At 38.3% G+C, this 25098-nt stretch overlaps 1 protein-coding gene across 1 annotated transcript; it reads right to left on the reverse strand.

Moving 5' to 3' along the window:
• Window positions 1-1528: 1528 nt before the first annotated feature.
• On the reverse strand, window positions 1529-23788 carry LOC128902507 (uncharacterized). The gene is made up of 9 exons (XM_054185665.1): window positions 23760-23788; window positions 21714-21823; window positions 20132-20296; window positions 18895-18927; window positions 18113-18235; window positions 16487-16534; window positions 13991-14079; window positions 11700-11792; window positions 1529-4297 (listed from the first exon to the last, which is right to left on the reverse strand). Exons 3-9 carry the CDS (start codon window positions 20241-20243, stop codon window positions 4109-4111), a joined length of 687 nt encoding a protein of 228 aa, XP_054041640.1. The 5' UTR covers window positions 20244-20296; window positions 21714-21823; window positions 23760-23788; the 3' UTR covers window positions 1529-4108.
• Between the last annotated feature and the right edge of the window lie 1310 nt (window positions 23789-25098).

Raw genomic sequence — 25098 nt, forward strand, 5'->3', positions numbered from 1 at the left:
CGTTGGGAAGATCCTCTGGAGGTCATTTTTTCAAGCCACCTGCTCAAAGCAGGCTTACCTTCAGTGTTAGATGAGGTTGCACAGTGCCTTGTCCAGTTGAATTTTGAAAAACTACAAAGACAGACACTTTATAATCACAAAACCTGTCCCAATGCCTACATATCCTTATAAATCTTTGTTTTTCTTTAGAGGCAGGCAAAATTACCCTTGCTACAACTTGTGACTGCTGCCTGTTGTCCTTCTGCTGTGCACCTGCTTGGCTGCCCACTTCAGTCATCCCAGATGCAGGAGATCTAGGCCCTATATCAGTCGGAAATAAGTATCAGGGTTTGGAAAAAGAAAGAAATTTTTTGTTTTCAGCCGCTGAGGACTTTTTTGTAGCTTGCTGATGTAATAAAAGTTGAATAACAGGTTTCCTACCGTTCACGAGGGAGTCCACGAGATGGTGCTAGAGAAGGACAGCTTCAATGAACTGTATGTTAACATAGGAGTTGTGCTTTAGTAGCCGCTGTCTTTTCGTTCTTCGTAGTAGTTCACCCATGTAATTTGTCAGGATTAATGAGGAGAGGAGCTGGTAGAGAATCTGCTCTAAGGAATATGAGGACTGCTTCTCTGCAGCTATTCGTATATGCATGGAATATGAGGAGTCGCGTTTTAAACACTTAAACGTCGGAGGAATTCAGTGTGCTTATGATTTCTTTGGTTAGGCAAATCATGGGCCAATCGAAACAAAAACAAGACAACATTAAAAGATTCTCTGTTTATACATATCTTTTACTTCAAAATTCATGCCATATGTATCTAAAAGCAGCAACACTTGAGATAGAATACTCGTCTGTCTAAATCAGTGGGGAATTATGAGATATATGTGTATTATTATATCTGTTGTAATGGCAACATCATCACATCATCCTATCTAAGAAAAAAGGGCCTTGACCTCAGACTGCGAGTGAATGGAAGAGTGAGAACCTCACACCAGGGAAGAGGCATAAGTGAGTCTTCGTCTATTGATGTGTTGTGTTCCTAAAGATCCTTCACAGAAACTGTGTGATTTGGATTACTTACAAGTTTTAGTACTGTTGCAATTGCACTAGTGCTAGATTGTTATATTTTGTTTAGACTGTAAAAGCATTCATTAGACTAACAATTTTAATTCTTTTTTCTGTTTCTTTTGTCTAACCATAATGAAGGTGGTATGTAACACACTGTGTACTAGGCACATGTTTCAGGGCTAGCAAGGCTGGCTGCCAGTCACTTGCTTTCATATATGACAATTGTTACTAAACTCACACTTTAATGCAGTCATTCTTTTACCAGTCTTCAGTGTTTTTTACTGTAAATGTTTTTGTTTGTGGTTTGTTTTTTTTTTTTACTGTAAATGACCATTCCTTTCTCCATGATTGAAAGAACTCTGGTTTCCTGAAAAATTAACACATAGATCCTAAGAAGATACAGTCCCCTCTTTTACATATGTTATTTTGGTTAGCTTTTGTCAGATTAACTAACATAAGAATCACATTCTTTATAGTTATTGAAGTTCTCACAAGTTTTATTCTAACAAGTCACAAATATGGTCAAAGTACTAGAAGTTATATATGAAGAATACTTGCATTAAATTGTTCCGCAGCAAACAGAATATGCTATTTTCTTTAAGGCACAGCTTTTGAAGAGGAGAAAAATAAGAGCAAAATATTTGTATTAATATTTTACTAATCATCACGTCTGCTAAGTAAAAGTTAAAGAATAGCAGTACTGTTTTGAAAATAAACTGCAAAATAGTAGTTATATTTCATATTCAACTGTTAGACACATTGGATAAATGGTTTTTTATATTGTAAGTGTTAGAGGCTGTATTTTTCTAAAAGACTCACTGACTTTAATTTCCTATTTTTCAATAAAATTTCTACATGCTTTCCACCTCACAAAATAAAACCTTATCTGCCACTTATGAGACACTCAGATTAGTGGGAATTTGAAAGTGTCAGTTTGAAGAGTTTGTATGAGCAAAATAGAAATCCAGGAAAGATTAGGATCCAGAAATTGTAAACTTGTTTTTCTATGAACATTTATAGTTACAAAGCTGGCTGAATTTATTGTGTTTTCTGAGAAATATTGTCAAATAACATTTTTATCTTATATCTCAAATCTAAAACTTTACAAAGATACCACTGCTGCTTTTCATAAGAGCTTTTGTCCTTTAAATTTTAAAAAAAATCTGATTTTTAAGGTAGATGGTAAAAGTACAAAATTCTGCATATAACTGTAATTTAAGTTTTAATGATAAAATAGATTCAAAATTCAAAATTACTTTTTTGCTGACACAGCAATGCTGATTTCATTAGTGTGCTTTGTATGAGATTTATGATGAGTTGTTGTTGTTGTTCCATCAACATACCATATAGAGAGGATGTTCAGTAATTTAGTAAGGTGATCACATTGCCAATAATAAATGTATGGTTATGAAGTGTTAGTGTATCAGTTAGTGAAATTATTGTAGTTGATAAATAATTGCATTTATTTCTTGTGCAACATAATAGATAGTGCTAAAATACTTTAATTCTAGTGTAATATATGCTGAAGTCAATATCTAGAGTTTGGGACATTTTTCCTCCTACTGACTTCACTGAACTCTTAACAGATCCAGAAGTTGTAAATATTATTTAGGGAATATTCAAAAGCTCTCTTCTGTTCAGTCAGCATTGGAAGCAACAGAATGATTTTCACTACTTGAATAATACACCAAGCCCAGCAGTGAAACTCCACACTGACAGTAGGGGGAAAAAGAATCTTCTAAGGTCTCTCAGACCTTTGGAGTTTGGTCTACTATAGATAATTGCCTTACTCTAGTGTGCATTGGTGTGATTGACTGACGTTAGGATTCTTATTTCAGGTATGCATTGTTTATTATACTTGCACAGAACAATTCCTACAGGTGCTATGTAGCTTGTAGGTTGTTCCACTGCAACTAAGTGGTAATCTCTTGGCATAGGTATCATTTATACGCATACGTGCCCAAATGACTTGCATCAGTGAAAATTGCCACTAAATCACAGTGGGACTCCATGCGCAGCGGTAGAGAAACAGATCTTTAACACCTAGTGGTCCTGTGTACAATTTTGGTTTGTCTCCCCTTGTATTTCAAGTGTTTTGTGCCTTGCAGAGTACGGTCTGTGGACTTTTAAGTGTGAGCATATTTCATTTCCCACTGACAGACCCTGTTGCTAAAAGGTGGGTACTCTCACTGCCCCTCCATCTTGCTTGACGTAAGCACCTAGTGTTTATTTCATTCAGTCATTTTGAACATTTAATTATTTTTCAGATGTTGTTCTGCACTCTGCTTTGCAGCTGAACACATGATTGCATTTCCTTCTGTGAGTCAGAGGTGGAAGCCAATATGTCAGGGTAATTTTCTGCAGGTGTTCGCTGGCATCTGTTAACGCCCCGTCAGTTCAGTGTGCCGCCCTTCCTCTGCCGGCATTTGTGACTCTCACGCTCCGAGTACATTTTCTTAGAGAGCTGCCGTGATGGGTGGATGCTGAAATTGCATAATGGAGTATATAGTCTGACTGGGAGCTGCAGGGGCAGAGAGATCGTCTGACTAATCTTCAGCCGCTTCTTTCATTCTCGGTTAGACCTGAGACACCCTTTCCGCTGCTTTCCCAAAGTCAGTCAGTCAGTCAGGACATGCACATATGCATTTAATAACTTCTACATGTTTTCTTCTCGTAAGAGACATTTTTTAAAAAGTCTACCACACGAAAAACTAACTGTGCTTTGTATTTCACATCCACGTATTCTTCCTTCTTTATCCCCTATATTCAAATATCCCCTGTGTATTTTTCCCCTTCCAGAAGAATTCAGGTCCTTAAAACCATACTTGTGCGGGTAAGACATAAAAAGACTGATCAGTTAGTATGCTTTTCAAACTTAGCCTTTCTCTTGTCCTGTTGAAAGTACAGAAAGAAAGGATGTTACTCATGCAAAATGGTGACTTAAGAAATTAAAAAAAAAAAACAACAAAAAAAACCAAAATGGAAATAAGTTGAGCTCAATGTTCCTTCTCTTCCATTAGCTGTATGGACACTTAGGCCACTGAAAGGTAGACAAGTTACTTTTCCTGTAAATATGACACCCTAAAGTAAAAATTTTTGTCCTCGTTGGGTTCTTTATTTTCCGGCTTGCGAATATCAAGTGAGTCGTCATTCACATACAAGTAGTAACTTCTGTCTTCATAGCACTGGAACTGTACTGAGTCTCCTTGGTAATGCATGATGAAAAAGTGATTATCTTCACTCAGCTATGAAAACACACAAAGTAAAGAACATGTTATATTTTTAAAGCCTTTCTACGGCGTTTCATGTGACAAAAATTCATGTATGTTGCTGGCTTGTTATATTTTGAATGCTTTTCTCCAGTAACACATATTCACCAATTTTTATGATAAATCTCTGGCAATACCTAATAATTGTGGGACAGATTCTGTGATAGCTATGAATAAAACAATACCCGTCTCCCTCAAAGGACTGAGTATTTCCAGACCCATAGTTGCATTCCTTTGCTTCACTAAAAGACCAGCAGAGTTTTCCTCTGCAGTACACCTGTTATTGGGATAATTTAGGATTTTTATCTGGTTATTTTCTTACCACAGACCTACCCTGTCAACTGCCACTAACAACAAAATTCGATCCACAGCTTTTCTTGCCTCTTCTGGAGTAAAATCAGAATCATACCGTACCACCACTGTTCTATTACCTATGGTTTTTCTATACCTCTCCAGTTTCCAATATGCCTTTTTTTAGATCCATCTTTGGAGGAATGGAGCAAAACAGCCCCTCTGTGTGTGTGTGGATGTGTTTGGGCTCTGCAGGCACCTCAGGGTGAGGATGGAGAAATAGTGACCAGAAAACACCACGCCAGAGAGAGGAAGAGTATGTGCTGCACAGTAGCCTCTGAAACCACAAGCCCTGGAGACTGGTAGCCCTGTAAAATGAGCAAAAATTGGTAAGCTCAGGGTACCAAGGAGGTGCTGAACATGCCCAAGGCCTCCAGCAGGCACTGGCACCCATGGTGGCGCATGTAACCCACACCACACCCAAGAAGGCAGCGGCGGCTGTAGGTGGACAAAGATTACAGGGCAGCATGTGTAAGCACATCTGCTGAAATGAGGGACCTCCTGTGTGACTGTGCACAGCTGCCTGGAAACCCCTGGAGTGTGGGTACGAGGCCCTGCTCCTGCGTGTGTGCACCAACTGAGGGAGCAACTGAGCAGACTGTGTGAATAGTTATCTGCTGCTGATAGTAACAGCTTCACTAGTAAAAGGCTGAGGTTTGTGTTTCCTCCAACTCACCCTCTTGTCAGGGAGCAGGGAATTTGTGGTACCTTTCGGGGAAGACTGAGATGGTAAATGAATGCATCATAACCAAATTATTTCCTCTTCCCTTTTGAGGGATCTTTTTGAACACTGTCATCCTACCCACAAGACAGTTCTATAAATCTGACCAGCCTGGTGTATTCTGATTGTGTGCAATGCTTAAGGGGATCTCTAAAACAAAATGGAATGCTTGGGGAAAAGCAGGAGGATATTAAAGTGTACTCGCTATGCTGGAGATTACAGCAATGGCAATAACCACCTTTTCATGGAAGGAGGAATGTATCCTTTTAGCCCATATGCCGACAGGGGATGGAAAGAAAATGTCCTGCAGTTATTGCAGAGTTCACGAAAGAAACTTGAGGATACATCTCCTGTATTAGCAAAGCTATAACAGGAAGCGCTAAAACTTCCGGTCCCGATCAAGCCAGTGTAACAGCAGAATATCTACAGCTTCAATCAAAAAATTCTCTTTTAAGAAATGCTATTAAGAAGGTTGAAGACAATTTGTCTTTAGGAAAGAAACACCTTCTAGGGACTCAAAAGTGTAATATGGAAATACAAATAGAATAAGAGACTCTGGTGACTTCATGAAAAAAAAAAAAAAGAAGACAGAAAACCTGCAGAAGCAAGAAGAAGGATTGATGTGTATAATGCAGAAATTCACCCTAAAGCAAGGGAGACTCCAGTGGGATCTGGTAAATGTGAAGCCAAAATTAGGTGCTTGCAAAAGCAGATTGAGATGCAAAAATTAAAAATACCTGCTGTATCTGTATGAAATGGTGGAAAATCAGATGGAGATCCATCACAGGAAGATGATTTGGAGAATGATATTCTGTGACTAAGAGAAGAAAGAGATGCCGGGAGGAGAAGCATATCCAAACACTGCTAGGGCTGGGAGTTGCAGCGGGTCATTGAAAGGGCTCTTAGAACAAGGTGTTTTGCAAGAAATCATGATACAGATAATTCCATATTGTGGCCTAAGGCGTGGTTAGGAAGGTTAATGAGCAAACCTGGAGAATATGGTTCGGACTACTGACAGATGAAGTTGATCTTGAGGACAGCGACAATGACAGTAGTCATGCCTCAGAGAGCATTTGCAAGTTCCAAGAAAAAAACAACTGGTTTTCAGTTATAGATCTTAACTGTTTCTTTGCCTTTGCATTAAATGAAGAACCAATCTGCAGGTTAGTTTCCACGTTTAGTGACAAAAAAATACACCTTTGCTCATGTCCCATAGGTGATTCACAATGCACTTGCAATAGCGTATATATGCTCATGTTAGGAAAATGCTACAAATGTTGTCTCCACAGGTCAAAGAAAAAAACATTGTCATATGTAATAATATCTCAGCGATGGAAGCTACAGAGAAAGATGTTATCCAACTTTTAAAATAAATAGACTCAAAATGACCTAAAGTCAGTTTGAATAAAGCACGATGAGCCCCAGGCTAAGTTCAACTGCTGCACTCTAAACCAGGAAACAGCTAAAAGATAAGAAGGAATGGATATGGAGGCTAGCTGAAAGAGAACAAATCATCTTATATTGCCATGGCATGTTACACAAAGGAGTATAGGGCACACTACAATCTGCATTTTGCCTCAGATGAAACAAGGAAATGAGCACATGATCAAAAACTGCATGAGTCATACGATGACGATAAGCAAACTAGTAAAACTGAGCTATTGCCTTGCTTGCATCAAAGAAGCTCTAGACCTTAGGAAGTATTACAAATGAGTTATGCGGACTTTGGATTTGTTTTGGCTGTTGCTGAGCATGCACAGCACCAAGACCTTCTCTTTTTCTCACTCTGCCCCAGCGAGTAGGCTAGGGGTGGGCAAGAGGCTGGGAGGGGACACAGCTGGGACAGCTGTCCTGGCCTGGCCAAAGGGATACTCCATGCCGTGTAATGTCACGGTCAGCCATAAAGACTGGGGACTGAAAGAAGAGAGTGGGAATTTTTTGCTTCCAAGGTGGCTGTTGCTCAGAGACTGGCTGGGCCCTGATGTGCTTATGGGAGGAGGTGAGTAAGCACTTTTGCATCACGGGGGTTTATCTCGACTCACAAGTTTTCTCACTTTTGCTCTTGCTGTTCTCTCCCCTGTCCCACTGGTGGGGAGTGGGATTGAGCAAGTGGCTGTGTCAGGGCTTGGCTGCTGTCTAGGGCCAACACGCCTCAGTGCTTTTTTTCTCACAGCTGGCCCTGTCCTGACAAACAGTAGGGCAGCGCTTCCAGACCTGGGGCAGTCGGTTCCAGCTGTATTGTACAGCCCTCCGCGTGGAAGCAAACCGTGGCCTGTACCCTGCTGCCAAAGGGGTCAAGAAAAATGCTTTGGCAATATCAGCTGTAGCATATACTCTGACACATACAACTCCTGTTCATATTGGAGCTCTAGAACGTCTGATACGGCAGCACTCAATGTGGCATTACTTTGTTTAGGCCAGAATAGTCCACTGTTAGCTTCCACCCTCAGACTTTCCCACTGGCCGTATGGGAATACTGAAGGGGGAGTGAGCCTTGCTGATCACTCCTTGGATCTCCAATAGGTTAATCAATTTATGGAGCCAAAAGAAACCTTCAAGCTGCATGCCGGGTGCCAAGAAGGACTGCAGTAGGTTGACCCCAGCCAGCAGCCAAGCACAATAAATATGGCATTGTCATAACAGACAAGGTCAAAAGTTCTGAACTAAGGTAATTCTGTGCGCCTCCCTTGCCAGATTTTTCCTGTTTGGAGTTTTGTTTTCTTTATTTTGGCCTATTTAACTGAAGAAAAGAGTAAGTCCCTCAGTAAGATCTGTCATGACTGCGTAGCTAAGCTCTGGCTCAAACTGTCTCTGTCTTGCTTGGCTTCATCTAAGTACTCAGGAAAGTAGAGAGGAAGCATAGAATAAAAACTGTTACATCTCTTAATGGATCTTGGAGAGCTGCAGCCCCTCAGATCTCAGTCCATCCAGGCAGGGGAATTTCAGTCAAAGTTTTGGGAAAATGCTGTTGAGTTATAATTACCTAATAACACTGCATTATCCACCCAGGGACAACAACTTGAAGAGGAGCAGTCGAATCTAGTGATAGAATTGTTGACTTCCGTAGTCTTTCAAGCAAATCTGTCAAGTCAAGAGGGAATTTAGAAGGGGTATCAACCAGGAGAGGAAAGAGAAAGGAAGGTTTGAAACTGAGCGAAAACTGAGTGCTACTAGTACATAATAAGAGCTGAGAGGGTTAAGTATGCATATGCAAAGGACTGAGGGTGGTAATGTGTCATGAATAATAAGAAAGATGTGTACTTCTCTGATAAGCAACATAAAATCACTAAAAACTGCACTTCTGGAAGAATTAAAAAGTGATAGTAAAAATGTATAATTAATAAAAATGGTAAAATAAGAACATTAAAACCTATACATACATGTAACAACACAGGATGTGAACAGCTCTCCTTGATAATTCCCCCCCATCCACCCCATTTTTTCCCCCTGTACTGCCTGCTCCTACTATCTGTTTAGCTGCTTGTGTCCCAAGGATACAGGACCAGCTCTGATATGACGAGGCTGCCTAGTTTTGGTCAAGACTTCTAAGGAAACTGCTAATTTAGAAGACAGCCTGCAAGAAGATAAGGTATGAAACAGTATCAGTCCAGTTGAGAACTCTTGGTCAAATCTAGCCATTAATGTCAATGGTGAATGTTAAATAAAACTCATTTCAACATCATAAGCACATGCTGGTTTTTTTCAGAAATTACTGGGATTAACACTTTCCTGTCCATGGACTCCATCAAGTGACAAAGTTTGTAAATGTAATCTTGCTTGTGCTAAAAGAAACCATGCTGGCTAGTGGGAGAATTATAAATGTAAAGGAATGGGAAACATCCCTTCATTGTCAACATGTTGTGGGGACATAGATGGGAAAAACTTTTCTGTGGGGGATCTAAAGGGAAATGATACTCTGTATGTCTTAATTCATTCTTTTGTGTGGTTAACTGCGTTTGCTTGTACAGTATTATTAATTATTGTAAGAATGCTCTATTACAGAGTTAAATAATTACAGTTATAAGTAAATGTAAGCCTGCTCCTGAGTGAACCACTGGGGTTGGCCTTTTGGCTGCTGCTCCAGCTGGGCCCCGTGGGTGTGTGCCCTGCATGAGGCAGTAATGGCACGTATGACGCAGTCTTCTGCTCTTGCCAGCATAGTGTTGCAATAAATACTGGTTGCGATCCGTGTTACCTTCCTGACTTAAGCCCCTATCAGAATAAGATGTTGTTATAAACTATTATTTGCTGTTACGAGCTGTTATTATATTATTGTGGTAGCAGCAGCCTAATTAATGCAAGATGTTTTAATAAATATTGATTGTGAACTGTCTCTCCATAAGCCTGGGTTAGCCACATGGAAATTTACAACACTGCGTGCAACTCTTCCTGCTGGTATAAAAGCTGGCTCCACAGATTCTCGTGTTTCTGGTAATTCTACTGGCAGTCTTCCAATAGAAGAAGGAAAATGCCTGTCTTTAAGACTTACTGTTAAGTGCTAGCAGCCTAAATATCACATCGCAGCACCACATACCTTTGTTATTGGCCATAAGAAGTATTTTTCCATCTCAGTCAGCTACTCACACACTTTTTCATCCTTGGGACAGTGGAAGCTTGATTCATCTCACCAGAAATTATTTCCTGATCAGTGCACTCATTCTAGAAGGTTTAGTAAGAATCTCATGATTCAGACTTGACTATCATTTTCACGGCAAAATGTTCAAGTGCCGGCCACTGTTTTCTCCTCACACAAATGAGTAACTTTTTCTTTTTCCTCCTTGAAGGCACCAGCAAGAAACCATGATGAGTGGATCACTATCTGTCTTGTTAGGTAATAGATAGGTTCTCAGAATGAGTTTTTCATTCTAATTATCTGTTTAGAAACCTGGTGTGATGAATAAGTCTCTCCAGGCGACTGTTACACCTCTTCTTTGCAGCTGTCCCTCAAAACGTGCAGCCATCAAGACATTAATTCTTCCCCTATGAACAGCTCCACAGAAAAAGGCATATCTTTGTCTATTAAAAAGTGCATGAAATAGGTTTTAGAAGAAGGCAATATGACTGTGACAGTTTGCATCACACAAGGAGGGGACTGGAAGTGGCCTTATAAATTTCCTAAGCTTTGTTGCTTTCTCCTGTGTAGAACAAAGGAATATTTGTGGCAAGTAAGTACCTCAGCAAGGACCTAAACTGAAGGACCCTCTTGCATTGCCCAGGTTCAGTATGCAGGAGATTTGATCATTAATTATTAATTTAAAAAAATAAATAGTACTGTAGCTCATACCTTTGAAAGATCATTTCAGAATGACTTCAAACAAAAAACTTTTTCTAATTCTAAATGAACAGAATTCCTTTCTGATCTAGGAGAAACATTAGCAATGTTAGAAATATTAGGCTGGGAATTTTAGGTTTTCAGTGTTTCAGATTCACTTTTATGAAGTTCTGAAAGCTATCTGATCCCTTTAATTTTGCTCAGTGGAATTGGAAAGATTGTCTTTTCAATCCCCTTAGACAGTAAATCGACTGGACTACAACACTAAGAAAAATTAGTCTTAGCTACATTTACTTCATTTTTCATTTTCTCTAGCTTAGAATATCTGTCTAAGGTATCTTATTTAACAACTAGAGTAGTTTCCTTCCTGTGTTCACGATGTTTTACCATTTCTATCTAGAGAAGAGCCAACAAAATCAAGCTTTGGTGACAAAAACATGTTAAGAAACTACTTGGCTACCTGTATTTCTATACACAATGCATTACTCCTGATTTATAATCATCTGCTAAGAGAGAATTCAGTCTGAAAGTATTTTAGGGACTACTTTTAATTTCTTCTTTATATTAAATTATGTATCTTTTATGGTTTTATTATTTCCCAGAAGTTTTTCATTGATGGATTCACTATTTCTGAAAAACATCGTTACTCTTGTAATCTGACCCTTCTAGATCTGCTAATACACTCATCCAGATTTTTCAGACATTGTCTAAGAATTTGTACCAGGTGAAAACTACATTGCATTTTATATAAGCGTAATAATACAGGAAACATCTTTGCCTTTCATGTTTTAATTGAAAGTCAGATATTTTGCCTGTAGATTGAAGGATGTACTCATACATACAAGTCACGTCAAAGGTATGGAACAGTTCTTATTTTCCTTTTTCTGAGGAAAATGCTAAAAATCAGCTGAAGTAGTAAACAGTCACTTAATGAGTAACAGCAGGGTTGCATTTAGCTACACTTTTTTTACACCTCTGTTTGCATACGCACAATCTCACACACATTTTTTATTTGTTTGATCAAGATTATATACCTGTTTGAAGTCAGGATCTTCATGCTCACATGTTTTCATGTTGCATCTTTCCACTGAAGGATAATCTGGCTCTGAACAGGATGTTTTTAAGACCTGTGTTTACAACAACCCAGATTGGTAATTTTGTCTTCATATTTTGCTCTTTTAATCCACCAAATGCAGCATTAATTCTAAAGAAAACTCTCCTTTTTATGAAGTTCATTAATGATTACATTCAAATCATCCACGATGAATAAGCTGGTAAATTCTTGAAACACTTCCAAGAATATATTTCTTTGTTACCATTTGCAATGCAAAATGAATTGGGTTGAAGGCAAATGCTGAAGACAGTCCTTCAAACTGTTTAAGGCCCACATTCTATTTTGCAATGCAGCCAAGACTGAACCATGTTACAGTAGAATACCAAAACTTTATCACAGATAAGGAGCCTTGTCATCTTCCATATGAGAATTTCCCTTGAGATTAAGAAGATTATTCATATTCTTCTGGAAAGAAAGGTATATGATCCTTCCAAGTTTTTTACATGTTTGGGAGACACTAAATATGTTTTACCTCATTTTCAGATAAGAACTGCTTTTAATCATGTCAAGAAACATAATCTGGTATAACCTGGTACTTTAAAATAGGGGATTGGGAAGTAAAATCCTTTAGGGCTCAACACTCAGTTCTTTCTCTGATTTGGTGGAATACCTTTCAAACAATTAATTTATGAAAAGGTAGTCTCAGAAAAATCCTTTCAAAATAGTTGTTTTTTTCAAGGGCAGAAAGGAAAATCCCAATGGGATAAACAGTTATAAACATAACAAATGGATCTTGCAACACACACATTTACACAAATAATTTCAGGAAATAGATTTTATGGAAAGTAATCTGTGAATTAAAAACAAACAAAAAACATCAAAGACTTAATTTGAGGAAGTATTGGGCGATTTACACCATCATGCATGGCCAGTATTAGATGAAGGGTCATTCTTTATCTCAACATAATCTGTGTAAACAGAGCTTCTTAGACCTTTGCCCTGTTTTAGACCATAAATTCCAACATAAAGTTCTTCCTCAGACAGATTTTGGTAAAGGTTATAACTCTCCAATAAGGAAAACTATCCTTGACTGCTCTTCCTGTGATAAACAAACCTTCACAAGACTGGAGAAAATGGTAATGCTCTGACACCAGATGGTAAATGTTTAAAACGGAATAATACAGTTCAGCTGTATTTTCTGTTCGTCATATTCCTTATCCTCTAATTCTGGTTGGTTAGGAGAAAATAATTCCCCTCTTAAACTAATCTCTTTCCAAGGCAGCATTCCTGCTTCTTCCTCCCCCTTTGTTTCCTGCATGTTTTCTGGTTAAGAAGCCCCCTCTCCCTCCACAGAGACTGAAACCCAACATTCCCAACATGCCCAACATGGCTGAATACGAGCCAGCAGTGTGCCCAGGTGGCCAAGAAGGCCAACAGCATCCTAGCCTGTATCAGGAATAGTGTGGTGAGCCGGACTAGGGAAGTGATCATCCCCCTGTACTCGGCACTGGTGAGGCCCCACCTCGAGTACTGCGTTCAGTTTTGGGCCCCTCGCTACAAGAGGGACATTGAGGTGTTGGAGCGTGTCCAGAGAAGGGCTACAAAGCTGGTGAGGGGTCTAGAGGACAAACCTTATGAAGAACGACTGAGGGAGCTGGTGTTGTTTAGCCTGGAGAAGAGGAGGCTGAGGGGAGACCTTATCGCCCTCTACAACTACCTGAAAGGAGGTTGTAGAGAGATGGGGGCTGACCTCTTCTCCCTGGTGACAAGTGATAGGACGAGGGGGAACAGGTTCAAGTTATGTCAGGGGAGGTTTAGATTGGATATTAGGAAACATTTTTTCACTGAAAGGGTTGTTAAGCATTGGAATAGGCTGCCCAGGGAGGTGGTGGATTCACCATCCCTGGAGGTGTTTAAAAAAAGGGTAGACAGGGCACTTAGGGACATGGTTTAGAAGTGGCTTTTGTCAGGGTAGGGTAAAGGTTGGACTTGATGATCTTAAAGGTCGCTTCCAACCTCAGCGATTCTATGATTCTATGATTCTATGATTCTCTCCTGTCTTCTAGTGACGGTAGTCAACTACCTAACCCAATGATTTTTGCAATAACCTACTTTAAATATTTCCCCAGACAGAATACAGTGGAGGTAGTCAGAAGCTGTGAAATGTGGAATATGGTAAGTAAAGAAAAGTAATTTGAAAGGGTCTGTGGGAGAAATAGTCCTCTATTAAGAAAGAGAACCCACAAGTTACAAAGGAAATAAACTCCTTACCTTCAGAGATAGCTGCTTCTGACCCTTGCACAACAGGACAAATTCATTAAGTTTTGACCTCTGCGTGAGGATCACCAAATTTTTAGAATCTGTTTTACATAGAGGAAAATATTGTAATAAAATATATATTGCTTTGTAAAATGAAGCATAGCTAAAAATATTTTGTAAAGAGACAACATCCAGGTTCACTTTACATTGATGGGCATAGGAATAGAAACAAATATAATCACTCTTGATATGATTCTCGTCTATAAAGTATTTAAAGTCTATGACTTTATGATGCTCTAAATTTGCCATATATATACTTTGTCTATAGTTAATGTATGGAATATCAGTTATACACAAATAAATAGAAGGCATTTATATTAGTACTGAATGCATACATGTAATATACATGTTTATGCAATATACCTGACTATGTATATGTCACTATGGAAAATGTAGGAGTTTTTCCTTTTTATTTTCTGCATGCTTTCTATGTCAAAATCTTTCCACTATCATAATTGTGGGTGCATTGGATTTACTCACTTTTGAGATAATACTGTTCTTTCAGCTGCAGGAAATGTCACATAATGTCATAATTATGGAAATGTCATAATACAGGACACTCCTCAGCCTGATACACCAACAACATTCATTACCTTTTGGTACTTCAGGGCCTCAGATCCAGATACGTAGAAAGTAAACAAATTAAGGCTCCTTTTGTCAATTCATATGGCATACGAGAGTGTTATCTCACAAAGCCAGTGACATTAACAACTACCCAATGGTGCTATAACTGTAACATTATCCAAAGGTTGCAGATTTACTTCAAATAATACTACTTGTGCTTTTAAAAGTATCACAAGTGTACTGCTTAAGACAAAAAATATAAAAGAAAGTAGAAGCTGATCTATATGTGCATCATTGCAGCAACTGAATACTAATTTTACAGAGGTTAGGTAATTATGCATTAACAGATGCACTTAAGAAGATATTTTTCTCTTGTTACCAAAGGTATTTTTTAGCCTTTGAAGGATATTTGGAACCAGCAGAACACTCATCTCACCTGACCGGTTTTAGCCGCTCCAATCCCGGCCCTGATTTTAGTTACCCTAACTTACCCTAACTGTAATGCTTTTGTGGAAGCCTTCTGAAGGTATTTTTTGTGAGCCAGTTACAGCATGAAAATAACATTAAAATCCGTGTTAAAAATTGAGACACACTCCAGCCTAGTGCGTTTTACTCAGTTTACGTATATATTCAGATAAATGTAGTAGAATGTAGGAGGTCTAAAATTCCGCCATTTGTGTTATTTTTTTCTGACATCAGTTTAGATTGCCTTAGCCGCAACTGTCCAACTTCAGCTGCAGCATGTAAGAGGCACATCAGCAGGCAAGACAGATTTCATATCCAAGCCAAGAGTGTTCTGACCTAGAGGCATCCCAAAGTGGGATGCAGGAGTCCAGCCAGTGGACATGGAACATATGTCAGCATGAGTTGCATTCTAATTATCCTTGGCTGCCTCTGTCTACAGAGTTTATTGCAACTTGCTTATACATTGTTTACTCTGAGTAAATGCAAAGGACTCTAACTTTCCCTATCACCTCTGAAAAACACGACGACCTGATAGGTCATCTGCCTATCAGGCAGACAGCGAGTGGCGAGGAAAGTAAGGAACCTTTCCATGATTTCGTAAGTAATACTTCCACTCCCTGATGGCCTTTGGATGAATTCCCTGGCCTCTTGGGTTACAAAAGCCTTACAAGAGTCTAAGGGGCAATTTTACAAATTCATTCAAAATAAATGCTTTGAACTCAACTAAATACAAGAAACCACTTCTTGCTTGGGGTGGCCCTGAAATGTGAAGTTGTTAGGGTTTGGGAGGATGTCAGTATTTTATACCATTACCTAGAAATCCTCATTTAGCCATTGTGCAGTCCTGGACTTGACGGATATTTGCTATACGGTTGAAATTGGAATACATTTATCTTCTACTGGAGTACCTTGCACTAATATATCTTTGATTTTCCCAGTCATTTCTTATGTTTACAATATGGAAGTTCCAAAAATGTGTCTCCTCTTTCTTCATATCCATTTCTTTTTGGTTTTCCCCTCTTGTTACAACAGGTCTTTGTTAGCTAAGACCCATATGCCAGCAACAGAGCACACACACTTTTCTTAAACAAAAAAAAAAACAACAAACAAACAGATTTTCTATCTTGTATACATTCTATTTCCTCATATACATTTGTCTTCAGGCCAAGCCATTACTCATAATTTGCTAAGGCAATTTTTGTGACGTCAAAGATTTCTTCTCATGCAACACAGAAAGGCTCTTTAATTTTTAGAACTGTCCAGCAACCTGACCTAAACAAAAATCTGGTATAATATGTTCCTTCCAATGTCAAGTCTGTGTATAAAACATTGCTAACTTCTTTTCCTACCCTCAAACATCTCTTCAAAAACAGACCCTAACAAAGAGAATGATGCCTTTAATTCCCATAGGAGTCTTACCAGTTACTGCTGGTTCATTCCTTGTGAACACGCTTAACCATGCAATATCTAAAATAAAAGATAATTAACAAATATGTGGAATTAGATATTTACATTCTTCAAATTTAAAAACACCACAAACAATTGAAAGAATTGTTCTGAAACATAATCTGAGTGTGTCTAGCAATAGGCATCAGGCTTCATTTCCTGCAGGTCTCTGAATTCATATAACCCTGTTAAGACTGTACAGTTAGACTCGTGAACAGGCACCCTGAAGTCTGAACTCAGAGTCTAATAAATACATTGATTGATTAACTGTCTTTTGCAAAAGAGAGTGCACCTGAGGAAACAGAGATCAGTAATGAGACATAAGGCCTAAAGAGAAGCCTGAAAGTTTTTGGCAGCAGATGTGAGGACCCTAACACAAAATGTGCAAGATTGGAAAGTAACAGGTAGCAATGGCGTGGGGTTTCTGGCTTTTCTAACATCAGCCTGAACCACGTAGCCAGATATCTGGGGAAGGCATCATCCACTTCAGGCCAAAGTCACCAGCATCCAGGTGGTGGATGGTTCCTAATACGATGTTGACTTAACTGTACCATGAATATATGTTTGTGGTACTTGTGTTTACACATACAAGAATATCACATAGCATTGCCTTTTTTTTCTTTTTCTTCCAGGAACATCAGTATCTTCTACATCAGGATTGTCACATGACAAATCTATCCGCAAACTACTTCTATTGTATACCTACACAGGTTTGGTGTCTGTTCATAAATCAGCAATACTAATTGTATGAGTTACTTCAAAATTCCATGAAGTTATCAAGTAAAAGACACTTCAAAAGATGTAAAGCACACTTAAATACCTTATCAGGTACAGCAGCTGTCCTTATTCACAATTTATTAGAATAAAAATAAATCAATTTAGTTTATAAATATATCAAACAAGCCTTTCTACGTCTTTATCTGAACCACATGTAATGGACTTCTCATTCCTGTAAAAGCTGGCATTTTTGTAAAAGATAAAGTTTTGGTAAATTGATAGCTATCTTACCGATTTAAACTTTTTCTTGTATTTTAGTTAGAAATACGGTTTGTTGTTTTTTCTCTCTACTTTCACATCTCTGGAAAATGTATAATTCTAGAATAATTGCATTTGTTGTTATTTGCCTCTTCTGTAACAAAAGAATAACCTCTAACAACTACTTCTTTGATGTTAGTTGTGATACCATTTTTGGTGTCAATTAGAGAAGCCCCATTTGAGATAAAGGAAGAGTTCCATGAAAAACAAAATAATCTTGCAAATTCCAAAATCTTCTCTATTTTTCTCCATTTAGCTCTTGTCTCTAAGGAGTATCTTTGTTTTTACCGACTTAATAGCCAAGCGTCTAGACTTACCATTAACTCAAATGGGAGCAAATAAAACAATCTTCTTTAAATTTATCATATACCTACTGTAAACTGGAATAGAAGTTTTCTTTATATCACTATCAATATTCATAAAGATGCAATATAATGTTACATGCACCTCAATGTCTTTCTTGTAGTGAGGGGCCCAAAACTGAACACAGTACTTAGTGTATTTAAAAATGTCTTATAGTACTAAACATACGGTTAGTGAGTTTTGGTATAAAAAGCACACTACCTTCATGGGATTGTGAATCCTTGGTTGATATTTCGTGATGACCATCTTCATCTATGTCAAAATGCACTGTTTTTGAATCTTCAGTCAGTATATAGCATTTCAGTGTTTTTCGCAGACTAAACCCTAAATAAAAATGAGTTGTAATTAATTTTACTAGCAACAGTAAAATGGTAAAATTCCATACTAAAAAGATCAAATATATTTTTATAGCAATCTTTGCTTGATAATCTATGTATTTTTGAACTATGAACAGGATAGCCAACACATAATAGAAATTATGCAGTGGGATTAAGCAATTATTTTGAGCCTTGGTGGTGTGAACAAGGAAAGCAAAGATTTCTTTGCTTGGAAGTTTATTTCAGAGAGAAGAAAAGATGCGTGCTGAACCATTTGGAGAGTTAATATGTGCAAAAACTTGAGCTTGAAAAAATGGCTTCCAACCCAAGAGCCTGAGGGACAGTGTAAGAAGGGTGACTGTGGACAACCCGCGGATAGCTGTGTTGAAGGAGACTAATGGGGACAGGAGGAATTTGAACTCAAGAGAGGGGGCCTGAATTAGCAGTTGGCTGGTGAATGAGCAGTCTTACAGTGGGGGAAGGAGCCCTGTGGGGAGCCAGAGCCAAAGCAAGGTTGTGCACAGGAGCCTGCACATGGAGACAGGTGTGAAAAACACAGAATTAAGTTTCAAGTTTTTATTCTGAAGAAGAGGTGAAGTAGGGAAAGCATCTCTGCAGCATACTGTTTCTAGACTAGTTTCCTTTATTTTATAGGTAAGTACTTGCCTGTTTCCCAATTTTGCACTTTGAAAATTGGATCTGTGTACAGACAAGAGTTTCGGGTTAGAGTGCATACGGCTACCTAAAATAGCAGCATTTATTCTGGGGACCTGAAATCTCCTACTGTAAAAAAAAACAGGTCTTGGTTGCTAAAAGCTGTCAGGACTGTAATTGTTCCCTGTCACTACTGAACACAACTGTGCTGTCCTGAATGTCAGAAGGATGTAGGTCCAGCCACTTAGGTGTCAAACACCTACAGAATAACACTATAAGGCACATTTTTGATAATGTTAGCCTGAACATTTTTTTACCGGAGTAGGTTTGCTACTTTCCAATTCAGTTAAGACATTTCTGAGACCACACAGACCTCCAGGACATGCTTGTAAGATAAACACTCCTTTCTTTGCCAGAACAATTAGGCAATTAAAAAAACAGGATACTCAATGTGCACCAGCAGTGACATAATGTTCTGGGAATGCTTGACTTCACCGAAAACATTGTTATTCATTTTATATTGTTGTACCTTCTCTGAAACATCTGCATTTAAGCAGACATTTTGAAAAAAATAAGAGTTGTGTCGAAGAAGCTTTCTTTCCACGCTGTTTAGCCCGCGCAGAAACTCTGCGTGTACAGTCAACAAAAGAGACGGACAACGCACACCCTGACAGCCCAAGTCACACCCTCCAGAAGTGCCACCCTCTGACATGTCCTGTGTTGGACCTTCGGCATGGGCATAGCTGGTGTATGCATGGGCAAGGACCTTCTCTTCAAAGGTCTGTCAACTAAGGCAATAAGGCTTCCAGAAAAAAAAGAAGGGTTTTTTGAAGAAGCAACAGGACAGCAACTACAATAATCAATACAGCAAATCTTTTAAAAATTGTTATATTATAATAGTTACAGTGTAAGAATTCTACTTTTAACTAGAACTATAAGAACTAGTACAGTGTCCAAAATAAAATGGTTGACAGCCCTCTATATCATTCACTCTTTTCTAGGGAGGTATAGATGTACTTCAGGAATTACTGGTCTCAGTTTGGTGGTATGAAAAATCTAATGTCACGATTTGAGGAGTATATCTGTGCTGGTTGTTTTAAAGGAAGCTTTCGGTTTTTTTGTTCCTCCAGGTATTTTTATTTTTGAAATTATTATAGATAAGCCATTCCAGATACTTAATTGGATCTGCCTTGGACTGGAATCATCTTTCCAAGATTACAAACATACCTGTCGCTCGGGAAAGAGTTACCTGAATTTCCGGAAGTTTTTTTCACAGTTCTGAGCAGAGATTGACCCTTAACAGGGTGCCTTTTATGGAGAGACACTTCATATGGCTTTCTGCGGCCTGAGCGGAGCAGCATTGCAGAAGCACTTGAGAAATCCTGATAGCCTGAGTTGCGTCTCTTTTCCGTTCCTAAAGAAGGAGTTAAAATTTGTCACAATACTTCATGTTTTGGTTGAGAATCAATTTTGAAAGAGTATAATTTTGATAAATGACAGTTAAATAAAGTAGGATAAACTCAATAAATGCTTGGCTCCTTGCATGACCCATGCCTGTGTCTTGCAAGACAAAAATGATGTTTCCAGTGATGGTAAATCTGTTATCTATCTACACTTCCACTAAGTTCCAGGTTATCAGGGATACAGTTGTGTTGAAGGAATATATTTTAAAAGACTTCCCTTAGATAAAATATAAGCGGTTTATGTGACTTCAATTTAATTTATTTATGCTTCTCAATCGTAGGAAGCTATCTAGACTTCACTAGCTGGATTGAAAAATCGTATTTTTTTTGTCCTTCATAATACACTCTACGATAATTTTCAAAGTGATCACAAGTGATTGAAAATTATGGCAACTCCAACACAGCATAAGCTGACTTTCTGACTTTCATTAAAGACATGCGGCCATATTGCAATCTTAAACCAAGGTTCAGGAAATGTTACCTCAGGAATGAGGACTGGAGTTTGGCAATTTGAGGAGTATAATAGAATTACTAATGAATACAAGTGACCAGAAAAAAATCAATCCCCTACCATTAGCAACCATACACATTTTCAAATGATTAATGTTTCGTTCACAATTCAATAATTTGACTTCAATGTGCTCTGCATTTTTTAAATGATATTGTATTTGTGACTATATTTACAAAAAATAACGCTCTTCAGTTTTTGAAGCTAGATGAATAAAAGGATTTAAGCATTACCTAGGCTAGATATTCTAAGGAGAGGTTAGTGTCTACGAATGGGAACTACATTGACTAAGGAACCATCCAGGCAGCTAATAAGATATCCTGAGGACACAGCTTAAATCCCTGCATTTCAGAAAAGCTAATGAGCTTACTTTGGTTTGAAGAAAGGGAAACAGGAATTCTCAAGTCTAAATACTCTTCTGAAGCCAATTGTTTACGACAACTGTTTATGGCACGTGCAGACTAAAGAAAACATCGAGCTTCAATTTTGTCTGGTACCCTGGTGAATGAACCAAGCGAAGAAGGGTGCAATTTTAGCCCCACGCAGCTTTGCACAGAATAAGTAAATATTAGTTAGGCCAGAGAGACCTTGGCTCTGACACTAATGTAATGATTTGTGAATTCACATGGGGATGGGAGTTCCATCATCTGCTTTGGTTCAGTTCACTGATTCAGAATTTCACATTAAACATTTATGTGGAATGGTAGAAATGAAAGACTTCTGTCCCTGGCAGTTCTCTTGTTACTAGACTACAAAGGCTAACTAAGGCTCTTTTTCACTCTCTTTGGCTTGCTAGTTATAAATAAACATTCAGTTAGGACACTGAAAAGTGAAACATTTATTAGAAACAATTAACTCACTCTTCCTAGTAAAGATGTCTCGTTTTTCAAATGTCTGATAGCTTGTAGCCAGAGGTAGAAAATAAAGCCTGTGTCTTCGTCCTCTTGCTGAAATTGCTTTATCACTGAGCCTGCTAAACAAAAGAAAAGACCCTTTGTGGTTTCCCTGACTGGGTCCTAACTGGGACCTGACCTCTACAAACATCTAACTGAATCAGGCTCTGCAGAGTATGTGGGCAGTAATACCAGCTTGTGCATCCTGAGAGATGTTAGTGTGCCAGGTGATCAGCATTAACAAAGCATCAAGACTTCGTTAGACCTAGGATGCTCAAAACCAAACATTTAATCCCTTAAAGAACATTTCTACTGAAAATACAGTGCTGTGCTTGATCAAAGTTCTGAAGATCCCAGTTCCTGATTTTTATACCCAGTGAAGCAGTCGGGGAATTGTCTTCTGCTGGATTTGCCCTTCATATACTGCAGTTACTCATGCAAATTTATGTTGAGTTGGTTCTAAGTGCTTAATTAAATTATTTTTTAATTTTTTTTAAAACCAATGTGATATCGTGCAAACCATCTAGATTCAGAGTCTTGCATCCATGTTGCTTACACCCGCTGCTATAAGAAAAGATGGAGGATGATTACAAGCCAGGACCACGAAGAATTCCTGAAGAGGGCAGAACAGTTCAAAGAAATTTTCAGAAGCATATTTAGGAAGTGGATAAATTCTTAGGAAGCTTTCTATTGAGAAAGACAGACAGGTAATCTTGATGTTTTGAAGGATCGTACTTAAGTTTAATTATTTTGGCTTGTTTGAACAAGTAGAAAATGGACAAGTCAATGGTAGAACTTCACCTCTGTTAGATCTCCAGAACAAATAAATCTCTGTACAACAAATAACAAAAGCTTCCATAGCCTGAATTTCCTCACATGTCCCTTAATATTGAGTAACATATAAGTACTCCCATTTCAATAAGCCTTTCCTTTCATGCCATATTCTTACACAGATGTCACCTACTCCCACTGTTTTCATTCTTACTCATAGTTGTAAATGTTGTGTGTCTCTCCCTACGTCTATTTCTTTGTTTCAATGTCCTTCATGCCCATTTCTGCAGTTCTTTTCTCTGTTCTGTAAGGTATATGCTACTTGAAGAGGGCTTGGAAGAGCTGGATGCTGTTCTTGGCTGCAAACCTAGTCAAACACTGTTTGTTTTGGAAACTTGGGTCTGTTTTGTTTTGCTCCACATCTAAGCTAAGTACAAGGGAAGCAGAAAACTCAAGCTGTATCTCTTTTAAACTGCTGTAATCAGATATACTTGAGCACATTTGTGGCCAAGGGCAACAAGATCACCCTAAAACCACAGGGAATTTGAAAATTTTTCCTGCTACACAGACCATATCAATTCATTTCTATGAAGGCAGCAAAGAAAACCTGTTACATAGCTTCTCTTGCCCCCTTAGCGATCTCGATTGTTCTTAGCCATCATTCTCTCTTCCACTTACCCCCAGACACATGTGATCATAAAATTAAAACAAATTCGAATTAAATTAAATCAAATCAAATTAAATCAAATGAAATAAAAATTTCAAAGTACATGAAAACAGAATTAAAAATTTTGGAGTTCATTCACATGGTGGTATGATCCAAATAAAATTTCATACTATATTGCGATGTTCATAACAAGGTATCACTAAGACTGTTAAAAGATCGGATCGCTTGTGGTTTAATCTATTGGGTTGCAGCTGACAGTCCTGCTTCCAAAGAACGAAAGTAACCCCTCCAAGTTTGTTACAATTTAACCGTGGACTAAAAAGAACTTTTGGCACCCTACAGCTAATAAATACTGAGGTTATCGTCTCTTTCAAATCAGACAGACTTTACGAAGTCTATACACTAAATATAGGACTATATAAAAAAAGACACAAACCAGACTAAGGAAGAGATTTCAGAAGAAAACTTTAAAGTCAACTAAAAAAATCACTATTTGTTAAAATCTAGACAAGCAGTCTGATAAAATAAATTGAAGCCTATTGAAAACCCTGCTGTAACCTTCAACTCTTGCTTACCTTGTTTTGCCTCCTATTGTCTCTGCTGGGATACTTCTACTCAGCAGAATGCTAGAAGCAGCTCTGTTACAGCCAATTTATTGCCTGAACACATGGCAGGAAGCCAAACCTCCGAATAAAAGAAGTCTGACGCGGACCTAGTCTTTCAGATTAACTTTTTTACATCATTCCATTAACTTTTTTACATCGGTATTCTCCTGGTTCTAACTACTGTGGGAATTCCAGTGGTGTTGGAAATAGTAAGAACAAACTTTTAAACGTCTGCTTGTCTAAGACGACACAGAAGCTGTCTTCCCTGGAACTGTATGCAAATTTTTAGCCAGTAGTTCTGTATAGTGCCTGGATATATTCATAAATACCATTCTTATATTTTACGTCACTGATATTGTTCTTTCTATCTGTCTTTCCTTACAAGGCTGATTCAAGGGCAGATGCTGGGTTTATGGTACTATAGCTATATCAAAAGTAGGAGTGTAGCCTCAGTTGCATGGAGCTGGAAACAGGTTAACTGCTTAAACATTTACCCAGCTATTAAATGGGCTTTGCAGGCATTGCACCAATGGCAATAGTTGGAGTGCTTGTGACATGAGTGAACTTGTTTAAAGCGGATGTGCTGTTTTTCTTTGCCCATAAAGCCCAGATAATGGTTTTTATCATACAAGAGCTAGCTCTTTCATTATCGGATTTGGCATGTTCAGTTGGCTTTATCTATTTACCTACGTACATTGCTAACCCTTCACTCACTTATTGGTCCTCTCTATTCATACACATCACATCAGATTTGTACTAATAAGTGAGCCTTCCTTTTTTAAAGGAGTGAATCAGAGTTTTATATACCTCATTGAAATAATGAAATTCCTCTACAAACCATGATGACTTCATTTTTGCCAGAGTTTTCTTAAAAACAAGGAGCTACTGCTTTTATCTAGAATTCATATACTATGTCAAGAAAGTTCTATATTTTAATTGTGGCTGGTTTAGGGAAAGTCTTTCTTAGTTCATTAAGCCCTCACTGGACATTGGTCTAGGTCAGTAGAAAGACTTTGTTAAAAGATGTATTCAATGACAGAGCAATGTGAAACTTTGAAATCTCAAGTCTTTGGCTATTACTCAAGCAGACGGAAAAATGTGAAAAGGATTCTAAATGTTATAATGTAAGACTCATTACAGGAAAAATGCAATGAGAAATGTATGATGCAGCAAAAGCTTTTCTTTTTTTCTTGATACAGCTGTTCAGAGGCTACATGGGGTCAAGATCTGATGACGCTGCAGCTGCTGGAAAGGAGGAGATGGTTCCAGGCTGCAAGATGTAGACAGCATGTCATGTGAACTGTCCTTA

This window comes from Rissa tridactyla, chromosome Z, assembly GCF_028500815.1.
Source record: "Rissa tridactyla isolate bRisTri1 chromosome Z, bRisTri1.patW.cur.20221130, whole genome shotgun sequence".
Taxonomy (NCBI): domain Eukaryota; kingdom Metazoa; phylum Chordata; class Aves; order Charadriiformes; family Laridae; genus Rissa; species Rissa tridactyla.